This window comes from Poecilia formosa, unplaced genomic scaffold, assembly GCF_000485575.1.
Source record: "Poecilia formosa unplaced genomic scaffold, Poecilia_formosa-5.1.2 Scaffold21, whole genome shotgun sequence".
In the NCBI taxonomy this organism is placed as follows: Eukaryota; Metazoa; Chordata; class Actinopteri; order Cyprinodontiformes; family Poeciliidae; genus Poecilia; species Poecilia formosa.
Genome location: NW_006799960.1, coordinates 3,262,892 through 3,279,722, shown reverse-complemented (window position 1 = coordinate 3,279,722; position 16,831 = coordinate 3,262,892). Strand labels below are relative to the sequence as shown.

The 16,831-nt window shown below is 39.5% G+C and overlaps 1 protein-coding gene across 2 annotated transcripts in view; it reads left to right on the top strand.

The window, feature by feature from the left end:
- znf704 (zinc finger protein 704) overlaps positions 1 to 16,831 on the top strand; it is a 51,111-nt gene that overhangs the window by 30,119 nt on the left and 4,161 nt on the right. For both annotated transcript variants that reach the window (XM_007547757.2, XM_007547756.2), the window contains exons 3-4: positions 11,597 to 11,700; positions 13,215 to 13,492. In XM_007547757.2, the coding sequence (XP_007547819.1) occupies positions 11,597 to 11,700; positions 13,215 to 13,492 (382 nt within the window). The remainder of the gene's footprint in view (positions 1 to 11,596; positions 11,701 to 13,214; positions 13,493 to 16,831) is intronic.

Sequence of the window (16,831 nt, the reverse complement as noted above, 5' to 3'; positions counted from 1 at the left end):
GAACGTCAACAAATCTGTCTGTTTCCTGAATGGAGGAGCTCTGTGTTCGCACAGCAGGAAAGGACAAATACAAAAGAAAAACAACATAAATATCTGGTCCACTGTTTGGACTGTGCAAACACATACAGTAGAAGCATACACTGACATATGAAGTGTGTTTGGCTACAGCTAAATCATGTCGCATCTCTTCTCTTACCGGAGGGCCTAAGCCGTAACTGTCTACTAGTTGTTAAAAACTTCACATTTTCAGTTAGTCATTTGTTTTTGTGTCTAATCTTTGAGTGATTGAGTTTATTTTTATAGAAAGCCAACTAAAACCTGCTTGACCACAAGTGTGGCTCTCAGTAATATTGTTCAACCACAATGGCTTCATCATCCATTGTTATCCATTCGTGACCGAGTGCTTAAAGCAAATTCAATAACCGATACCCTGTAGTTGGTGCAGGAGTTTGTGTGCAGGATTTAAACGGCTTAAGCAGAACATGTTGGTGTGGTTTTGTGTCTACAAAAAAGGGATTATTTAGATGTACAAGGAGAGAGGAGTCTGTACAATAGATATCTCACTCACTTATCGTCCTCAGTAAAAACAAAACAAAGATTTAATAACATGCAGTATCATGCAAAAGTATTCATGCCCTTTGATGTTTTTCACGTTTTCACATTGCAGCTGCGAGATTAGTGCATTTCTTCTCTTTTTTTTTTTCCTTTTCTTTATTTTTTTTTTCGATATGTCGTAGACCAACACAAAGTACTGCTGTGGTTTGAACCAAGCAATCCCAGTTTCATTAGAATGGTTTATCCTGTTTACAGTACGAGGTTACTGTACCTCAAAAGTTCAGTAGAATGACTTATTGGCTTAGTCTTCTTGATTTGTTTAAACAAGAATTTGACAGGAAGATCTTACAGATTAAAAATTATGATTACAACATTGAGGTAAATTCAAGTTCAAATTAAACAATGGGTATTACATTTCTGCTTCCACTCTTAACTACAAAGTTGGTGTTAGATTAGATTAGCAATTTCACTGAATAGGTACTAACTTAAAACCAACCTCTTTTACATGTTTTAGTACAATGTATCAAGTCTGGATGAGGGTATCCTGACATTTCTTCCTGGAGCCCCTTTGTCAGTGTTGAAAGAAACCAGTTTTGGTCACAATTTAGTGTCTGAGTGAAGGGAAGCGATGTCTGTTGCTCATGTCCCACCATGCTGGAAACCAGCTGCATCAATATGTTGTTACAGGTAGGAAGATAAAGTTGTTCTGTAGTTATACGTAGTCTGTAGTAGAGGCTTCCAATACATGATCACTGCAGACATGTCAAAATCTAAAACACTTAAACTACACGGAGGCATTGACAAAATTATTATCTTAATCAATATCGGTCTATACGTTTTTATTAAATATTTTCTTGATACTATGCAGTCCTGATATGAAGAAGTCTATAATTGTCTTAAAATCCCTTATTTTTAGCTAGAAAAAAGCTATATTTGACATAGTTGAAATGTGACTTGTGGATACATAGAATGCCATTGTAGATATCCGAAATATAATTTTTTACTGGGAAGAATTGAATTTTGTATAATCCTCTTGCAGTCTTGGTGCAGCACTCAGGAAGAGCACAGCAGATGTCACGGTCGGACAATGGGGAAGCAATAGGGGTGTTGATCTGTCGGTTCCCCAAACCACGAAAAAAAAAAACCTTATAAAAGCGCATATGAGGTCAGTGCGACTCCGCCCGGACTGTGCGGCAGAGTAAAAGGCTCATGTTGGGGTCCACTGGATCCCCACTCAGGACTGCAGGAGGGTTAAAGATCCTCAATGGGTATTTGATGTCAAAACATCAAGCCATATGGCACTCTAGAAAGTCAGAGACATCTCTACTCACTCCACAACTTTCTCTGGCATTTTATTAGCATTACTTTAAACTATAAGAAAAGTATTTTAGTTATTTTGAAAGAGCAGAATTTTTATAAAATTGTGCTGGTGACACAAGCCTTGTGTATGTTATGTAATACAAGGAGCAGAGAAGACTAATGTATGTAGACACCAAAGTTATGGACTTGTTCTATATGAAAGGCAGCCTCAAGTGAACTTGTTGTGGTCTGGTATTACTGATATTTAACTATAATGTTAAAGGAAATACTGGCATGTTTAAGCTGTAGTTTGACCAGAAACAATAAATAGATAAATAAATGACAGGGCTAAAATATACATTTAGCACACTCTCTTTGTGCCATAAAATTCCTGTTGCAACCATAAAACCATTTTTCCCTTCATGCCATGTGCTCACATTTACAGCAAACACTTCCCGGCAGCTGTTGGCAGTGCTTTTCTAGACTTTGCATTCAGCCTTTCCTATATATGACATATTATGCATAGCAATTTCTTTGATATATGCCGCAGAAAACTGAGGCAACTTGATGTTTAAATCTAACACATTATGTATTTGGTGTTTGAAAGGGTTTTTGTTTGCTAAAACCTTGAGTGAAGTCTGCTTAGACTCATCTACCCTTCACGGTTATTAGCTGGGTTTCATAAGCAGATTTTCTTTGATTTGATACTGTTTATGTGACAGATAGAAATCAGAGCTTTCATATTTATTAGAGCTTATTGAGAAAGAAATAGGCTGCATAGTCCAGCGACTGTTATATATATATATGAGAATACCTCCCTGAATTAGGCAATATCAAAGAAGTAAGCCAACCAAAACGCTCTCCCAGCTCTTCATAAACACAGTTTCTCTCCCTTACTGTCTACAGCTCTGATCTGTGGCAAATATGTCAAACAAGTACAAAGTGTTTGTAGGGGGGGAAAGGTTTGCTATGCATGAAGTATCCTGAGAGTATAGAAAGTGAGTCCGGTAGGGGTGCAGGGAGGAAGAGGAGCTGAAGAAGAGAGAGGAGTTCTGGTGTTCTCGGCAGCGCTGGCCTGTGTTTCAGGGGGATTCCTGTTCCCTCCCCGCATTTCAGCTGCCTTTATTAGAAATGATTGATGGTGTTCTGGGTGACATGGAAACTGGCTCTGCCAGACTGTGTGCATAGCTGTGTGTGCAAAGACTGACCATGGCCCATTTAGCCAGAGTTAGGACAAAGTTAGCTGTAGGCACAGGGGAAAAAAAAAAAAAAAACAAAAAAAAAAAAAAAAAAAAACATTTTAGGATTGTTTTAGAAATTCTTTAGATTTTTTTTCCTGACTTTACATTAAATTAAAAACTTTCTTTACCTTGTGCAGGAAACCGTTTTTTTGCAAAGTAGACGACTCCGTTTGAAGTCTTTCTTTTTCTACATTTAGTGTTGTAATTTGAAAACTTGTGACCTAAAGTGAAGGATTTTTTTTTTTCAGATTCTTCAGGTTTTACCTGGAACCAACTTGAATGTAAAGTAAAAACAAGTAATCTGGTAAATATTCAGAATAGTTTCAGAAGAAGGCAAAGTGTACTTTTTATGCTGTAATATTTTATTATTATTTTATAGTGTGACCTTATTCTAAAAATTTTGTGGCAGAGGTGTGGAAAACATTTGACAAAACTCATTAATGTTCCAAAAAACACTGGATTTAGTTCATTTCAATTCAATACTGCATTCAATCTAAAGGGAAACTAAATGATGACTCTTATCTAAAGTGAAATAAGAAAACTTTCAGTTACTTTCATCACAGAAGATGAACAAAAACAAATGCATAAATACATAAAAAAAGACTTTATAATGAAATGTTTTTACAAAATAAAAACAAGAGTATTGGACAAAGCTCAGACACTTGTTGTTTTCCAAAGTAGTGCAAAAGGCTCTGTAAACAACACACGACAAATACTTGAACTAATACTGCATTCATGTAAAATGTCATGTAACATATGAGAAATTGCAATTAATCCATTTACTCATTGGGGGAAAAGTTTCCAGAACTCATTTTATTTTTATAAATCACTGGCACCATTTTACCATCTAATACTTTCCATGAACTAAATGTGGATAACTTTTGTGTTAAGACTTCATTTTTCTTTCTACTTTGTTCTTAAACACTCCTCAAAGTGGGAAAGACATAACAGGATGCAATAAAAGGAAGAAAAATTGTCAAACATCAGGACATGGATACAAGAAAATAGCTCATGACCTACAATAATAAATAATCTGTGGATGGAACTGAAGATTATAGCAACAGCAAACTTTAAACCTCAGACGTCTCAGTTCTTACCAGAAGCAAACTTCTAAGTGGAATGAAAATAATTGTTAATATAAATCACCCAGGTGTACAAAGGATTATGAGCTTAAGTGCATGTATTTACAGTTGCAGCAGGCACTGTGACGAAGAACTCTGGACCAGGACCCAAGTTTATCTTGCCAATAATATATCAACTATTGTTCTTTAATATATATTTTACTACCTATAAAAGAAATACGGCCACATGTATTTCTGTTTCCACAATCCACTTTAAATTAAAAACATGGTGGAAAAAGCAACCTCATCTCTGCATTTCATTGGCTCCCCATTTATCTGTCAAATCTAGACAGTCACAGTAACATGAACTCCTGTTATTTTCTCTCCCGGCTCTGTGTTTTGCTTGAAACTTGACACTGTCTGTCCCCGCACAATGGTAGGGACTCGCCTTCAGCCCTTTTCACACACACACACACACACACACACACACACGCACACGCACACATGCACACGTACGCAGCCCTGCCTCCTGTCTCACTTGTTTTCTTTCAGCTCCTTTGCTGCATTTATTTCACTTGTGCCGTCTTTTAAAGGTAGACACACATCTGGGCGGGGAGGTACAACAAATGTAAACATCTGGCACAGATAAGCAGACAGATGTTTCAGTGGCAGGCTGGCAAACATCCAGATCTCCCACCAAACTCATCAGAACCCCTGAAGAGGGAGCTGTTGCTTTACCGGTTTCACCGACTGCGACGTATCGCGGCTTCACATTTTAACTTTAAAGGTTCATAGTTTCACATGGTTTGGATTTTCCTCAGCATCAATCTGTGATCTTCATACTTTTTTTATCTTCAGTGAGATCCACCAGCTCCTGATTCTCTCCTCTTTTTTCTTTTATGCTTTTTAAAAACTCTTCTGCTTGTTGTTGCCTCTAGTTCTTGCTTTGGGTTAAAGTCTTGATCTGAATAATTAAAATGTGTTCCTGTGTTGTTGTTGATACCTGACTGTAAAATGTGAAGAATATTATTGCGTAAGTGTGTAACTACGTGCATCAATATGAAAGGGGATAAAGGAATAAATGAAAATTAAATCAAATTCAAAAATACATTCAAATAAACTGAGAAGTTTATTTTTGATGGGTAAGTGAGCGATATAAATAGCTCGTTATCAGTCAATAAATATGTAAATATGTAATAAAATGAATGGGTAGCAGTAAAAATTTATAAAATACCAGCTAAATAAGTGGGAATGCCAATAAATAAATGAGTAAAACATAAATAGTAGAAATCAGACAATATTTGTGTGTTGTAATTTAAGTAGACAAATAAAAATTGTAACTTAGACAAATAAGCATCAATATAAAAACTAAGAATTAGCATAAATAAAAAAGATGCATACAATATTTATGTCAAACTAATGTTTATTAAAATTATACAAATATGGAACAAGATATTCTTCATGCTGGTTTCCTTTTCACATCAGTTTGGAAATGAGAAAGATTTGCTGATGCTCGATTCTTTGCTTTTAAGTCTTTTCTGCACTCGACGTCCTGGCAGACATGATGGATCATGTGCCAGGGATAAAGGAAATACTGTTTTTCCACTATTTGTTTTGTGAGATAATGTTGCTCTCTCATTTGCATATAGAAACATAATTAGGACAAACATCAAATCAGCTGACAGTGGGATAACACAATTTCAAGACTTTACAGTACTTATTCTGTCTAAACAGATAATTAATGGGTTACATCTGCATCAAATCAGGAAGGTACATGAAACACACAGTAACTCTTTTGTAGTCCAGCTCAACTTTTGTCTTCTCACATTTGGCCTCACTTGTTTTATCTTGATAAGACCTCGCCTAAGAGCTGTGTGGGAGTTTTTGACTGATCAGCATCTCTCTGACACGACCCTCCTACTGTTTCTCTTTATTTGTCAAAAAGCATCCATCAAATTCGATCAGCCCATTCGGTTTTTTAACTCTGCTGCCGCTTGACAGGATTGTGTGCGGAGCTGCAACGGTCAGTTAAACGATTGATTATTATTATCTGCAGGCTGATTTTTGGTAATTGTTACGGCTCAACTTTTCACATATGAGAACTTTGAGAACTTTTCTTTTACGTGTTTGGTGTACCTCTTATTTTGTCAGTGTTGACGCAAATTAAACTTATTCTGCCAATGTGCAACTATCCCTTATTAAAACAATAGCTATGCATTAAAAATACATTGGGATCAGATTCAATCTATATGCTGCCTTTCTGTCTTTATTGAAAATATTTTCCCTCAGAGTCTCTGTGAGCAAAGAGAAAAACCTTTTTTTGTAGGTCAAGTATGATGCAGTTAAAAATATAAAAAGGTTTTAAAGATCATTTATTCTGAATGCTGTCAGTACATTAAAAGCATACGTTCAAATTAAAGTGTTTGTTTTAGTTAAAGAAAGTCTCGTCAGTCTCTCATTGACTGTAACCACATTAACAGCATCTCATGTGTAATTTTACTCTCTATTTATGAGCTGCCTGCAGCAAGATGAAATTACATGGATCTATTTCGTACAATCTGCTTTAGTAAACAAGCTCTTAACACCCACTGCAGAGTTGTGTTAATGCCACCATATACATTCTGGATAATGTCCCTTCCAGGAAGTCTCGTGTGGGGGGGGGTTAGATCCAAGAACACGCTTTATTGCAGATGATTAAAGTGAGAAGATTAAAACACTGACTCAAAAAGTTCAAACGAATGAAACTCATTTCTCAGAATTCACTTAGCAATACATTAATCCATGCATCATGCACCTAACAGAGCCATCAAACACACGCGCAGGTTAATTAAATACATAATAACCAGTTTAAGTTTGACAAAACCTCTAATGATGTGATTTGGTTTGTTTGTTTGTTTGTTTTCACACCTCTCCCCCCTCTCTCAAAACATCACATCCTAATTATTACTCTTCCTAATCTGTTTTCCTAAGATCGACTCGTTTGCTTTTCAAGACAGACAAATCTGTCGGTAATTATTTTCTGACACTGTTGCAGTGGAGATAATATCTGCAGTCAGTCGATGCCCTCCCAAGGTGACCAGGACAGCGTTTTACAGCGAAGCGGGCCGGAGGGGGTTACGGGGAAAAGTGACAGCTGTGTGTGCAGCTTCCTTCCTTGATTCATGTGCAAGCTGTAATGACATCATATTTAGCAGCAGAAAGGGTTATAAATTAGCCATCAGCTAATGGAGGCTGAGCCTCTTTCTTTGTTGGCCAACACTTTTTTTTCTCTCTCTCTCTCTTCCCTCATAGCTTGTGCTTTGCCCGTGTAAATAAGCTTTTAATTATGGAATTCAATCACAACTGAAGTATTAATGAGGAGATGCTAAGTTTTAGGAGTCTGCCTGCAACTTGAATTATGTTGCAAATTCACAGAGCAGATGTGCTTATATGCGTTAAACGAGCGAGTGATTTGAAAAATAAATCATTTAATGAATCTTTTGTTGTTTTGTGCACCAGCTCTTGTTGGATTTAACTTTTACCAATTTATACTGCCTTTTCATATCCACACGTTCTCATTTCGTAACGTCTTTACTCCATGCGGGCCTGTCAACAAACGGTTTTGTGCCCATTTCCTAAAATATTACTTACGGATTTATGTTTTTGGTGTAATGTTACATTCTATCCATAGACAGAGGGCAACATTTTAGGCATAATTTGGGGGAAACTGAAAACTTTTCATTGTCTCAAGTTTACAGATTTCAGAAAGTTTGTGTTTTTCGGGGGGCGGGGAGGCTTAAGAGAATCCTTTCAATTTTGATCAAAAACTTATCGGGAAAGTTCCATTAATCCATGAATTATCCTGAGCTTAATCTGGATTCAAGTCAGAGGGGCAGCAGAGTAATCAGGGACATCATGACATCCCTCTCACTGCCTCTTGGGCCAGCCCTTGCGGGGGAATCTCAAGGCGTTCCCAGGCCAGCCCCAACGCTGAGCCCCTCCCAGATGATTGAGCGTCTCACCCTATCTCTAAGGAAGAGCCCACACACGCTGCAGCGGAAAGTGAATTGGTCGCTTGTATCAACAATCTTGTTCTTTGGTCACTACCCAGAGCTCATCACCATAGATGAGGGTAGGAGCATAAATCAACTGGCCTTTTGACTCAGTTCTGTCTTTACAGACTAGTACAGCTTACACATCACTGTACTTGCCACACCAATCCACCTATCGATTTCTGCTACTCTTAAAATACAAGACCCCGAGATACCTAAACTCCTTCACTTGGAACAGCACCTTATCTCCAAGCTAGAGAAAACACGCCACTGTTGTATGTATCAGAACAATGTTCTCGGACTTTTTGGACTGATTCTCATCCTGGCCGCTTCATAATTGGCTGTGAACGTCTCCAGGGGAAAGCTGGAGATTGCAGTCTCATTAAGCCAACAGAACCAAAATTGATCCCGTCAACACCTTGACTGCACCTAGAAATGTTGTCCATGAAGGTTATGACCAGAATCTGTATCAAAGGGAAACCTTGGTGAAGTTCAACTCTCTCCAGAAACGAGTTTGGATTTCTGGAAGTGTGTTTTTAAAGAATGTAGCCGTTGTAGAGATTTCCAGTTGATGCTTGACCAATCCGTGCACTCCTGATCCAAAGGTCAAAGAACGATTACAACTATTAACAATTTATTCATGATTAGCTCATAAAAACCCTTGGCAGACTGTATCAGTTCTTACCTGAAAACAGTCAGATGCCAAACAATGAGAAATTGCAAAAGCCAAAAAAAAAAAAAAAAAAGCTGTGATGTAAGTAGCACTTGATAAGTCTAGTTTGATAGAACAGGCTTATCATTGTTTCTGCTGCGGTATTGTTTTTACACACCACATGTTTTTAATGATAACGGACACAAAACCTTGTTTAGGAATCTTTTGAACATTAGCTTCAACTGTTTAGCCTTAAATGAAAGTAGCTCTTGACAATAATCCCTCTGAGGTCTGTTTGTGTTTAGGAGGGAGCTCTGGAAATCCCCCTCAGCTCTGGACTGGGGAACACAGACCCTCAGTTCTCACTGGAGCTCAGGCTGCCAAAATAAAAGCCCAATAAACACATTTGGAGAAACACACAAAGTGACCATCGGAGGTCTGAGTGGAACAAACAGAAACAAAGAGAAGCCTCTCCAGTGCGGATCTGGCAGTGTGATCAGGCTAGCTGTAATCGGTTATTTAAGCATCATGTAATATGCCAGTTTCATGTGTATTTAAACACCAACAAACCTTAAACTAGAAGTGTGTTTAATGCTAAAAAAACGGACAAAAAAATACAATTGTACAGAAAACTAGTTTTTCTTGCATGTTTTTGCCTTGAATAATAAACAAATGACTCCATTGTGCATTGAAGCTGAAGGCTTTGTGTAACAAGTTCTCTGAAGCCGTCACTTGGAGGTCATCCTCAGTGTGTGTTCAAGGGCAGCCTTTCCTTGCAACGGCAGGAAATGCTTTCAGGGCTTGTTTACGACTTCGGCTTGGTGTTTTATCCTTATTTGTAAAGTTTGAAACGCATATTTTTATTCATCTCCAGGTGCATCTAAGCACTAAGCCTATGAAAAATAAACCTCGTTCATCACATTGAAGTTTGTAATAGTGTTGTTTGCTTTTGACTTAATATTAGGTCACAAAAATGCTTAATTTTTTTTTTCCATAAATGTCAAACAAAATACCTTTTTTTCCCCCTTGTTTATTGCTGTAGAGTTTTCTATTTTAAAGATTCCAGTGGACCAATTTATTGTTTAATCAAAACATTCTGTTGGGCTTGTTTTTCAAAGTAAACATTGTCATTTATTCTTGAAATTACGATTAAAAAATACAAATAGAGTTCAAATGGAAACTCGTGTATAGAAGTATCAAATCCAATTTCTGTTAGGTATGTTAAAAACTTGACCCGATCAACTATTTGTGTAATTGAAAACATTTTTACTAATCTTGAAAATCCACCTAGAATACATAGATATGTGTTTATGAAGTCACACTCCGTCATCCAGTTTTCTTCTGAAAATAGATTTCTTCAACCGGTTTGAGCCGTTTTTGGTTCAAAGTTGCTCTTCCTTTAAATGTTCAAAAATAATGAACCGCCATGTTTGGAGTAAATGATCACCACTGATGTGACCACTGCTGCAACCACAGCAAGTCGGTGACTTAATGTGGTTGCAACTTCAAACTGGTTTGGTCCACACAAATCGGACATTGGTTTGGTTTTGTTGGAATTTTCTTGCTCAAGTAAACAACAGGGTGTTCGTTTCAACGTTGCTCCTACTGTACGCGTTGCAGCGCAGACGCGGTTGTTGTTGGGTTGTTTTTTTTTTTTTTAAACTCGTCTGTTATGAAAATCTGAGCTGGCTGATGTCTTGTTCCTCCACGGATCGTGTGTGATGGCTTGACATCCACACACCATCAAAGACCGACGCGTTTGAATGCACGGTGCTTGTCTTATTAATGGTGAGATTACAGCTCAGGTAGAAGAGCGTCGGCGATGAAGGTATTGACATCTCTTTTGATCACAGATTGTGTTTTACTCGTAGGACTGGTGCGTGCCAGAGGTTTAAAGACATCCATCTACTCGGCTTCGGTTTGTCCATTTCACTTAGACAAAGCAAATATTTATAATTTATTTTGGTCTCTGCAAAACACCACATTCTGGCTCTTGGATATTTCCAGTGGGGTCTGAGCAATTGCATCAGTCACTCACAAAGGGCTTAACAAAACAAACACTTGAATGTAATTAGTGGCGCATGTTGCAGACAGAGCAGTAGTCTGCAGACCACAAGTTTCTGCGTCTTATCTGAAACATCTGGCTGAAGGACGCGAGAAACACAAGCACACATTGTGTTTTTTTTTGAAGTCGGCGTTCTTTCTGAAATTATCAGTAAGCTGCATGATTTAAGGAAAACATGGAAATGCGATACAACTGATTAATATTTAAACGATGGAAACAATTGGAAATAACCCGACAGTTCTCGTCTTTCTCCACAATGTCCTTAGAGTAACATCCAGCCACCAAAATATCCATGCAGTCTGATGCGTTCAGGGCTGTTGAGTAAACAGACCAGAAATCATAAGGATAAGATGAATATAACAAAAATTTAATCCGATGAGTTCTTTGCACTTTTGCAGTATTGCACGCAGTGATGTTGCAATTAGATACTTTGTGCAGCTCTACAGGTGTCTTTCCTAATTAAGCATCCAGATGTGGTTCATAAAACTAAGCTTAAAATTTTGAGCATTGAACATTTTTTTTATGTTTTTCTCTCAGATTTTTTTTGGTTTTTTTTGTTCATAGTTTAATTGTGTGGGATAAATTTTACAGCATGTGTGGAAAAAGTTTTCAAATAAGTTCCCATGGTCAACATAAACCGTCTGGAATCAGAAGATACTCAGGACTTCTTCCCTTTCTGTTCTGTTTCACAGACGGTCAGAGGAGGAGGTGGACATGGACAAAGTGACGGCCGCCATGGTGCTGACGAGCCTCTCCACCAGCCCGCTGGTCAGGAGTCCGCCGGTCAAAGTCAGCGGTGAGTTGCACGTCCGACAAACGCGGCTCTAGACGAAGGAACCCGACTCTCCGCGTTCACAAAACACGGAGACGTGGCTTCACGCCGGCCCGGTAATTTGTACGCTCCTCTCCGCGCCGATGTTTTCCCTCCCTCACAGCTGTTATCTTGTGAATGCACGCAGAAGCTTCGGCTGATAGATTACCACCGCCTGCTGTGCTTGTTGGATTGCTTCATCGTTGAATTTGGGGAAAATCCACAGAGAAGCACACACATGCTGGAGCTGGGCCCACTCAACGTAGCGGCAGGAATCCAAAATGTAAACATGTGCTGCAATTTTTTAATTTTTCCATCTACGCCGCCACAAGATTGTCCGTTCAACCAAGCATGACGCCAGCCTCTCTGCATATATCCGTCCCTTGATTTTGAGATCCCGGTCTTAAGTGGCCGTTTTTCCGCAGACGTCACGCCCACGCGTTTGAAAATGTGCAATTAGCTTTTTTACAAAAGACGGCAGGCTCGAACAACAACAGATGTTAGATGAATGTTCACGCTGACATTTACTTGAAAATGCACTTGTAATAATTGAATTTTTGCTTATTGTACTTCATTTTTCTCCACCTCAAACATAAACGCATATTTTTATTTATTTTTTTTTTACATAAAAGATCAGACGCTTTGAAGTCTTTGTAAAGTACTGCTGCTGCTGTAAAGTAAAAGTACGAGAGAAGAGACTCGCTGCTGGGAAGCTGTTTACTGAACAAAACTGGGTCTCTCTCACTAACTGTTAAATACACACACAGATACTCAACGCTTCGCCCGGCTTGTATCGTTTTTTTGCTAAAATGAGATGTCTTTTGTAGTTGGTATTCAAAGGAAATGCTTCTTTGATCTGTAAAAGCAAGACCTTGTTATTGTCTCGGTGGAATCACAGAACGGGGAAGTTAACCGTATAGGTTCGGGCTCCGTCTGTGTGAAGTGGAAATGAAGTTGAACTTGCGTGACTCTCCTCTCTCTGTCATCCATGTAAAGCGCAACGACTTACAGAAGTATTCCTTTCCCATGTTTTGTTTAGTTGGAACTACAAACTTCTCTAGGTGTTTTTTTGTTTGTTTTTTTACTTGTGTTATTTTGTGAAGTGGAATAGAAAACATGATTTAAAAATAAAATCAAGAAATGTCCCTGTGAGTCAATAATTCGAAGAACCGATTTTTGTCGCAAGACTTTGGGGGAACAACCGTTAGTTTCCACATTTAGAAACTTTTTTAAAAATAATTTTAACGGCACGTATACCACAATTATATAAACGTTGTTGTCAAATTCTGTATAGTTTTTAAAATATATTGTTCACTATGAGAGTTATTCAAATATATCTAAAACTCTGAGTTATGATGAAGAGTATTTTTTGGTGGACTCTTAAAAATATTCCTCCATACCGCAGTCTGAAACATCTCGAGCCATGTCCATCGTCTTATTGCTGTGTCAACCCGCTTCCCTCTCCGCCCCTCTGCCCCGTCCCTCCTTCGTCTCCGCAGAGGGCCTGAGCGGTTCGTGGAAGGACAACGGCTCCGCTGGGCCCTTCACCCCGTCCAGCAACAGCTCCTCGGGAGGCTACTGGAGCTGGTCCGCGCCCAGCGACCAGTCCAATCCGTCCACACCTTCGCCGCCGCTCTCTGCTGACAGCTTCAAGCCCTTCCGTGTGCCAAGCGTGGGCGGCGTGGGGTCCAACCCGGCGGGGGCGGAGGACCCGAGCCTGGACGAGCAGGACGGCAGCAGTCTGCTGTTCGACGAGCCCATCCCGCGCAAGCGCAAGGTGAGTTCACTAGATCGGCTCAGAAGCTGAAATGCAAGAAAGCAAATGGATTAAAACTACTTTTGATATAAGTCATTGTCCTGACGTCAAAGAAAATGCACCCTTATGTCAGGACGTAATGAAAGTGATCATTAACCAACTTTTTAAGCTCTAAAGTATTTAACTTCATCTGTTAATACTTAACAGATTCCACCATGTAATATTTATTAGGCAAGTGATTAAGTCATCAATTTAACAGCAGTAACTACAAACCACATTTACAGTGACAGCTCAGTCCAACATTACTGCAGCTCTTTGAGATTTGCAGTCGTTTGTTTCTTCTTTTTATTCTGGACTTTGACTGAGCCGTTGCAACACCTTAATTCGCTTCTTTTTCAGCCATTTTGTTACGATCTGCTGCTGTTTTTTTTTCTTTTTCTTTTGGGATCATTGGGCCATAGATGAAAAACTTCCATCCAAGCCTCTGTCAAACAGATTACTTCGTTATTAAGCAAATTATGTCCAAACAGGAACTCTGGATCTGCTTAACAATGTCAAGTTCCTCAGGTTCTGCGACTGTGAAACAAGCCCAAATAATAAGATGGTGTAGAAGTTAAATGAAACAGCTTTTCCTCTGAAAAACAACTTTTTTTTCTTCTTTTTTTTTTGTTTAAGTGTGGGTGTGGATGACAGTAGAGTCCAGATGGAGGGCATAATTAAAGAGAAAAATGTCGTTTTTTATTATTATTATTATTATTATTTTAAGACATTATTGTTGACCTAACAGAAGATGAAGGAACTCTGAGTTGCCGCCTGCCAGATGGACATCTCCTCTACACATCAGTGTTATTATTCAGCCTGATTCTGATCCACACTCTCAGGGACGGAACAAAATGGAACATACTGCTTTCTTTTTTACACACACACACACACACACACACACACACACACTTACAGAGCGCTCTTTTTCTCACCCATCATTTCATTTTGTCTCATTTTCACTCACCCTGACAGCTCACTGTCACTTATTATTTTTCAGGTATACATCGTGTTGTGCTTCCTCCTCTTATCGGCGCTGCTATGTTCCGCTTCCCTGACACGATCATCCATCTGTGTCTCGTTTTCGGCTTCCTTTCCTTCTTCCCGTCCTGCTCTTTCGCAGCGATTTTTCTTTACCTCCTCACGTTCCACACTTTCACTCTTCATTTTTACTGCTCTCCGTTCCCTCTCAGTCGCCCCATTGCACCTTTTTAATGATTTTTTATATATCTGCAACAGAGAAACACAAAGAGATCATTTTGGCTTCGTGTCCCCTCTTGGAGTTTCGGCGCTGATGGATTGGGTCTCGGTGGGAGGTGGAAAAACTTTTAAGAAATGGGGGGGGGAAGCTGAAGATGGACGAAGGTTTCAGATGAAAAGTTAAACAAGAACTTGGAGGAGTTTGAGCAGAAGGGAAGATGCACTCACACAAGCTGTGAAAAGTATTTACCATCTACAGGTATGCTCAGTTTTGTCAAACTGTTAAAGAAAACCGAGATTAATGCAAAAAAAAAAAAAAAAAAAAAGTTTGGCTTGGATAAATAAAAACCATCGGTTGAAATCCTCTAACTCAGGTTATCTTTGCCTGACTGTAAAAATTTGTGGTTTTCTGGAAAATCAAATTGCTTTTCACCACCCTGTGGTATATGTAGCGGTGAGGCTTCACAGCAGATAATCTGCGTTCACCTCCTGTGGTCTTTTTCTCTTGGCAGCACAATACCATTTGAAGCCCCTGATTAATTAACTGTGAAGGGTTTCTTCAGGAGCACACACACTCCGTAACACACAACACAGTCGAGACGAAACAATGCTAAGGGGACAGATGATTGCCATGTGCTTGCATTTCTGCTATAAAGTGTATGTGTGTGTGTGTGTGTGTAGCCAGGGGGACGGCATCTTGCCAAAATGAAATCAGAGTCTTTAACAAAAGTTTGATTGACAGAAGAGCAAGGAGGGGAAACTCTGAGGGGCTTTTTTTTTTTTTTTCTTTCTGCATAAAAACAATAAACAGCCTCTTAGGGGAAACCAGTGATGTAATTACAGCAGATGAACGAAAGACAGCAGCACACCGGCTGAGTCGTGTCCAGAGTCGCCTCATGAATAGATGAAGCGCCGTGCAGGGCGAAATCTTTTGTTCAGTGGAAGCAGTTTGACTGTAGTTTTATCCACAGACAGAGAGGGGCAAGAACTTAATAGGGAGACGAGGGAAACGTCCTTGACTGAATCCCTCCGTCCGTTGTCTTCCTCTGATCCCGGGGTCGGCGCACAGGGGGATGCGGACTTCCCCCGTCCCCGGCCGCTTGGGCCAGATCCCTCCGTGTGAATCCCAAGGCGAAACACAGTCTCTCCAGCGTGTCCTGGGTCTCCTCCTGCTGGGACGTGTCCGTAACACCTCACCAGGGAGGCGTCCAGGAGGCCAGATGCCTGAGTCACTTCAACCGGCTCCTCTTGATGTGGAGCAGCCGCGGCTCTACTCTAAGCTTCACACCTCGTGAAGGAAACCCATTTCAGTCATTTCTGTCGGCGATCTCAGTCCTTCAGTCGCTATTCCGGAGCTTGAGACTGTAGGAAAAAACCCAATCATGACCCCGGCACCTCCAAATGAGCAAAAACATGTTGTTGTTTTGTTTTTTTGCGTGTCTGGAAACATTTCTACTTCGGTTTCATTGAGGCTTGAAATGGAGATTTGAAATAAAAAATGAAATGTCATCTGCACAAGGGGAAATCTTATGTTCGGTCGGCCTTTTTCACCCGCCTTCAACAAGCTAATTTCTGTAATCTTCTATTAAAAACGCTGTTCTTTAACATCAATAACACTTAAACGCCACAATGTTTTAGATTAACAAGTGGCTTGTGTATCCAGTGACGGATATTTGAGAGGCAAATGTTTGCACGGTGAAGTTGTTTATCCAACCCCAGCCCTCCTTCTTTTTTTTTTTTTTTTTTGGGGGGGGGATTCAGGGTTGAAGGAATGTTAGTCTGTTTTGAATTACAGAGGCAAAGAAAACAAACATCTCCCCATATGTCAAAGGCAGACAGATAAACAGCATGTTGTAAAAAAAACACAGCAGCTTCGACGCAGACGGAGGAGAAATTTGCAGGCATTTCTCGGTTTGGTTTCAAATTTGTGTTCCTGTTTTGAGGTTTCAGAAGAAAGACGTATGTTTGTTGGTAACTGGAGTGTTGAACTGCATGTTTGCTCAGTATATAAATAATTTATCGTCTCCACAATTTTGGTGCACACATAAAAATAAATGACAACCAAGTCGGATCTTTTTTTTTTTTTTTTTTTTTTTTTTTTGGGGGGGGGGGGGGGGGGGA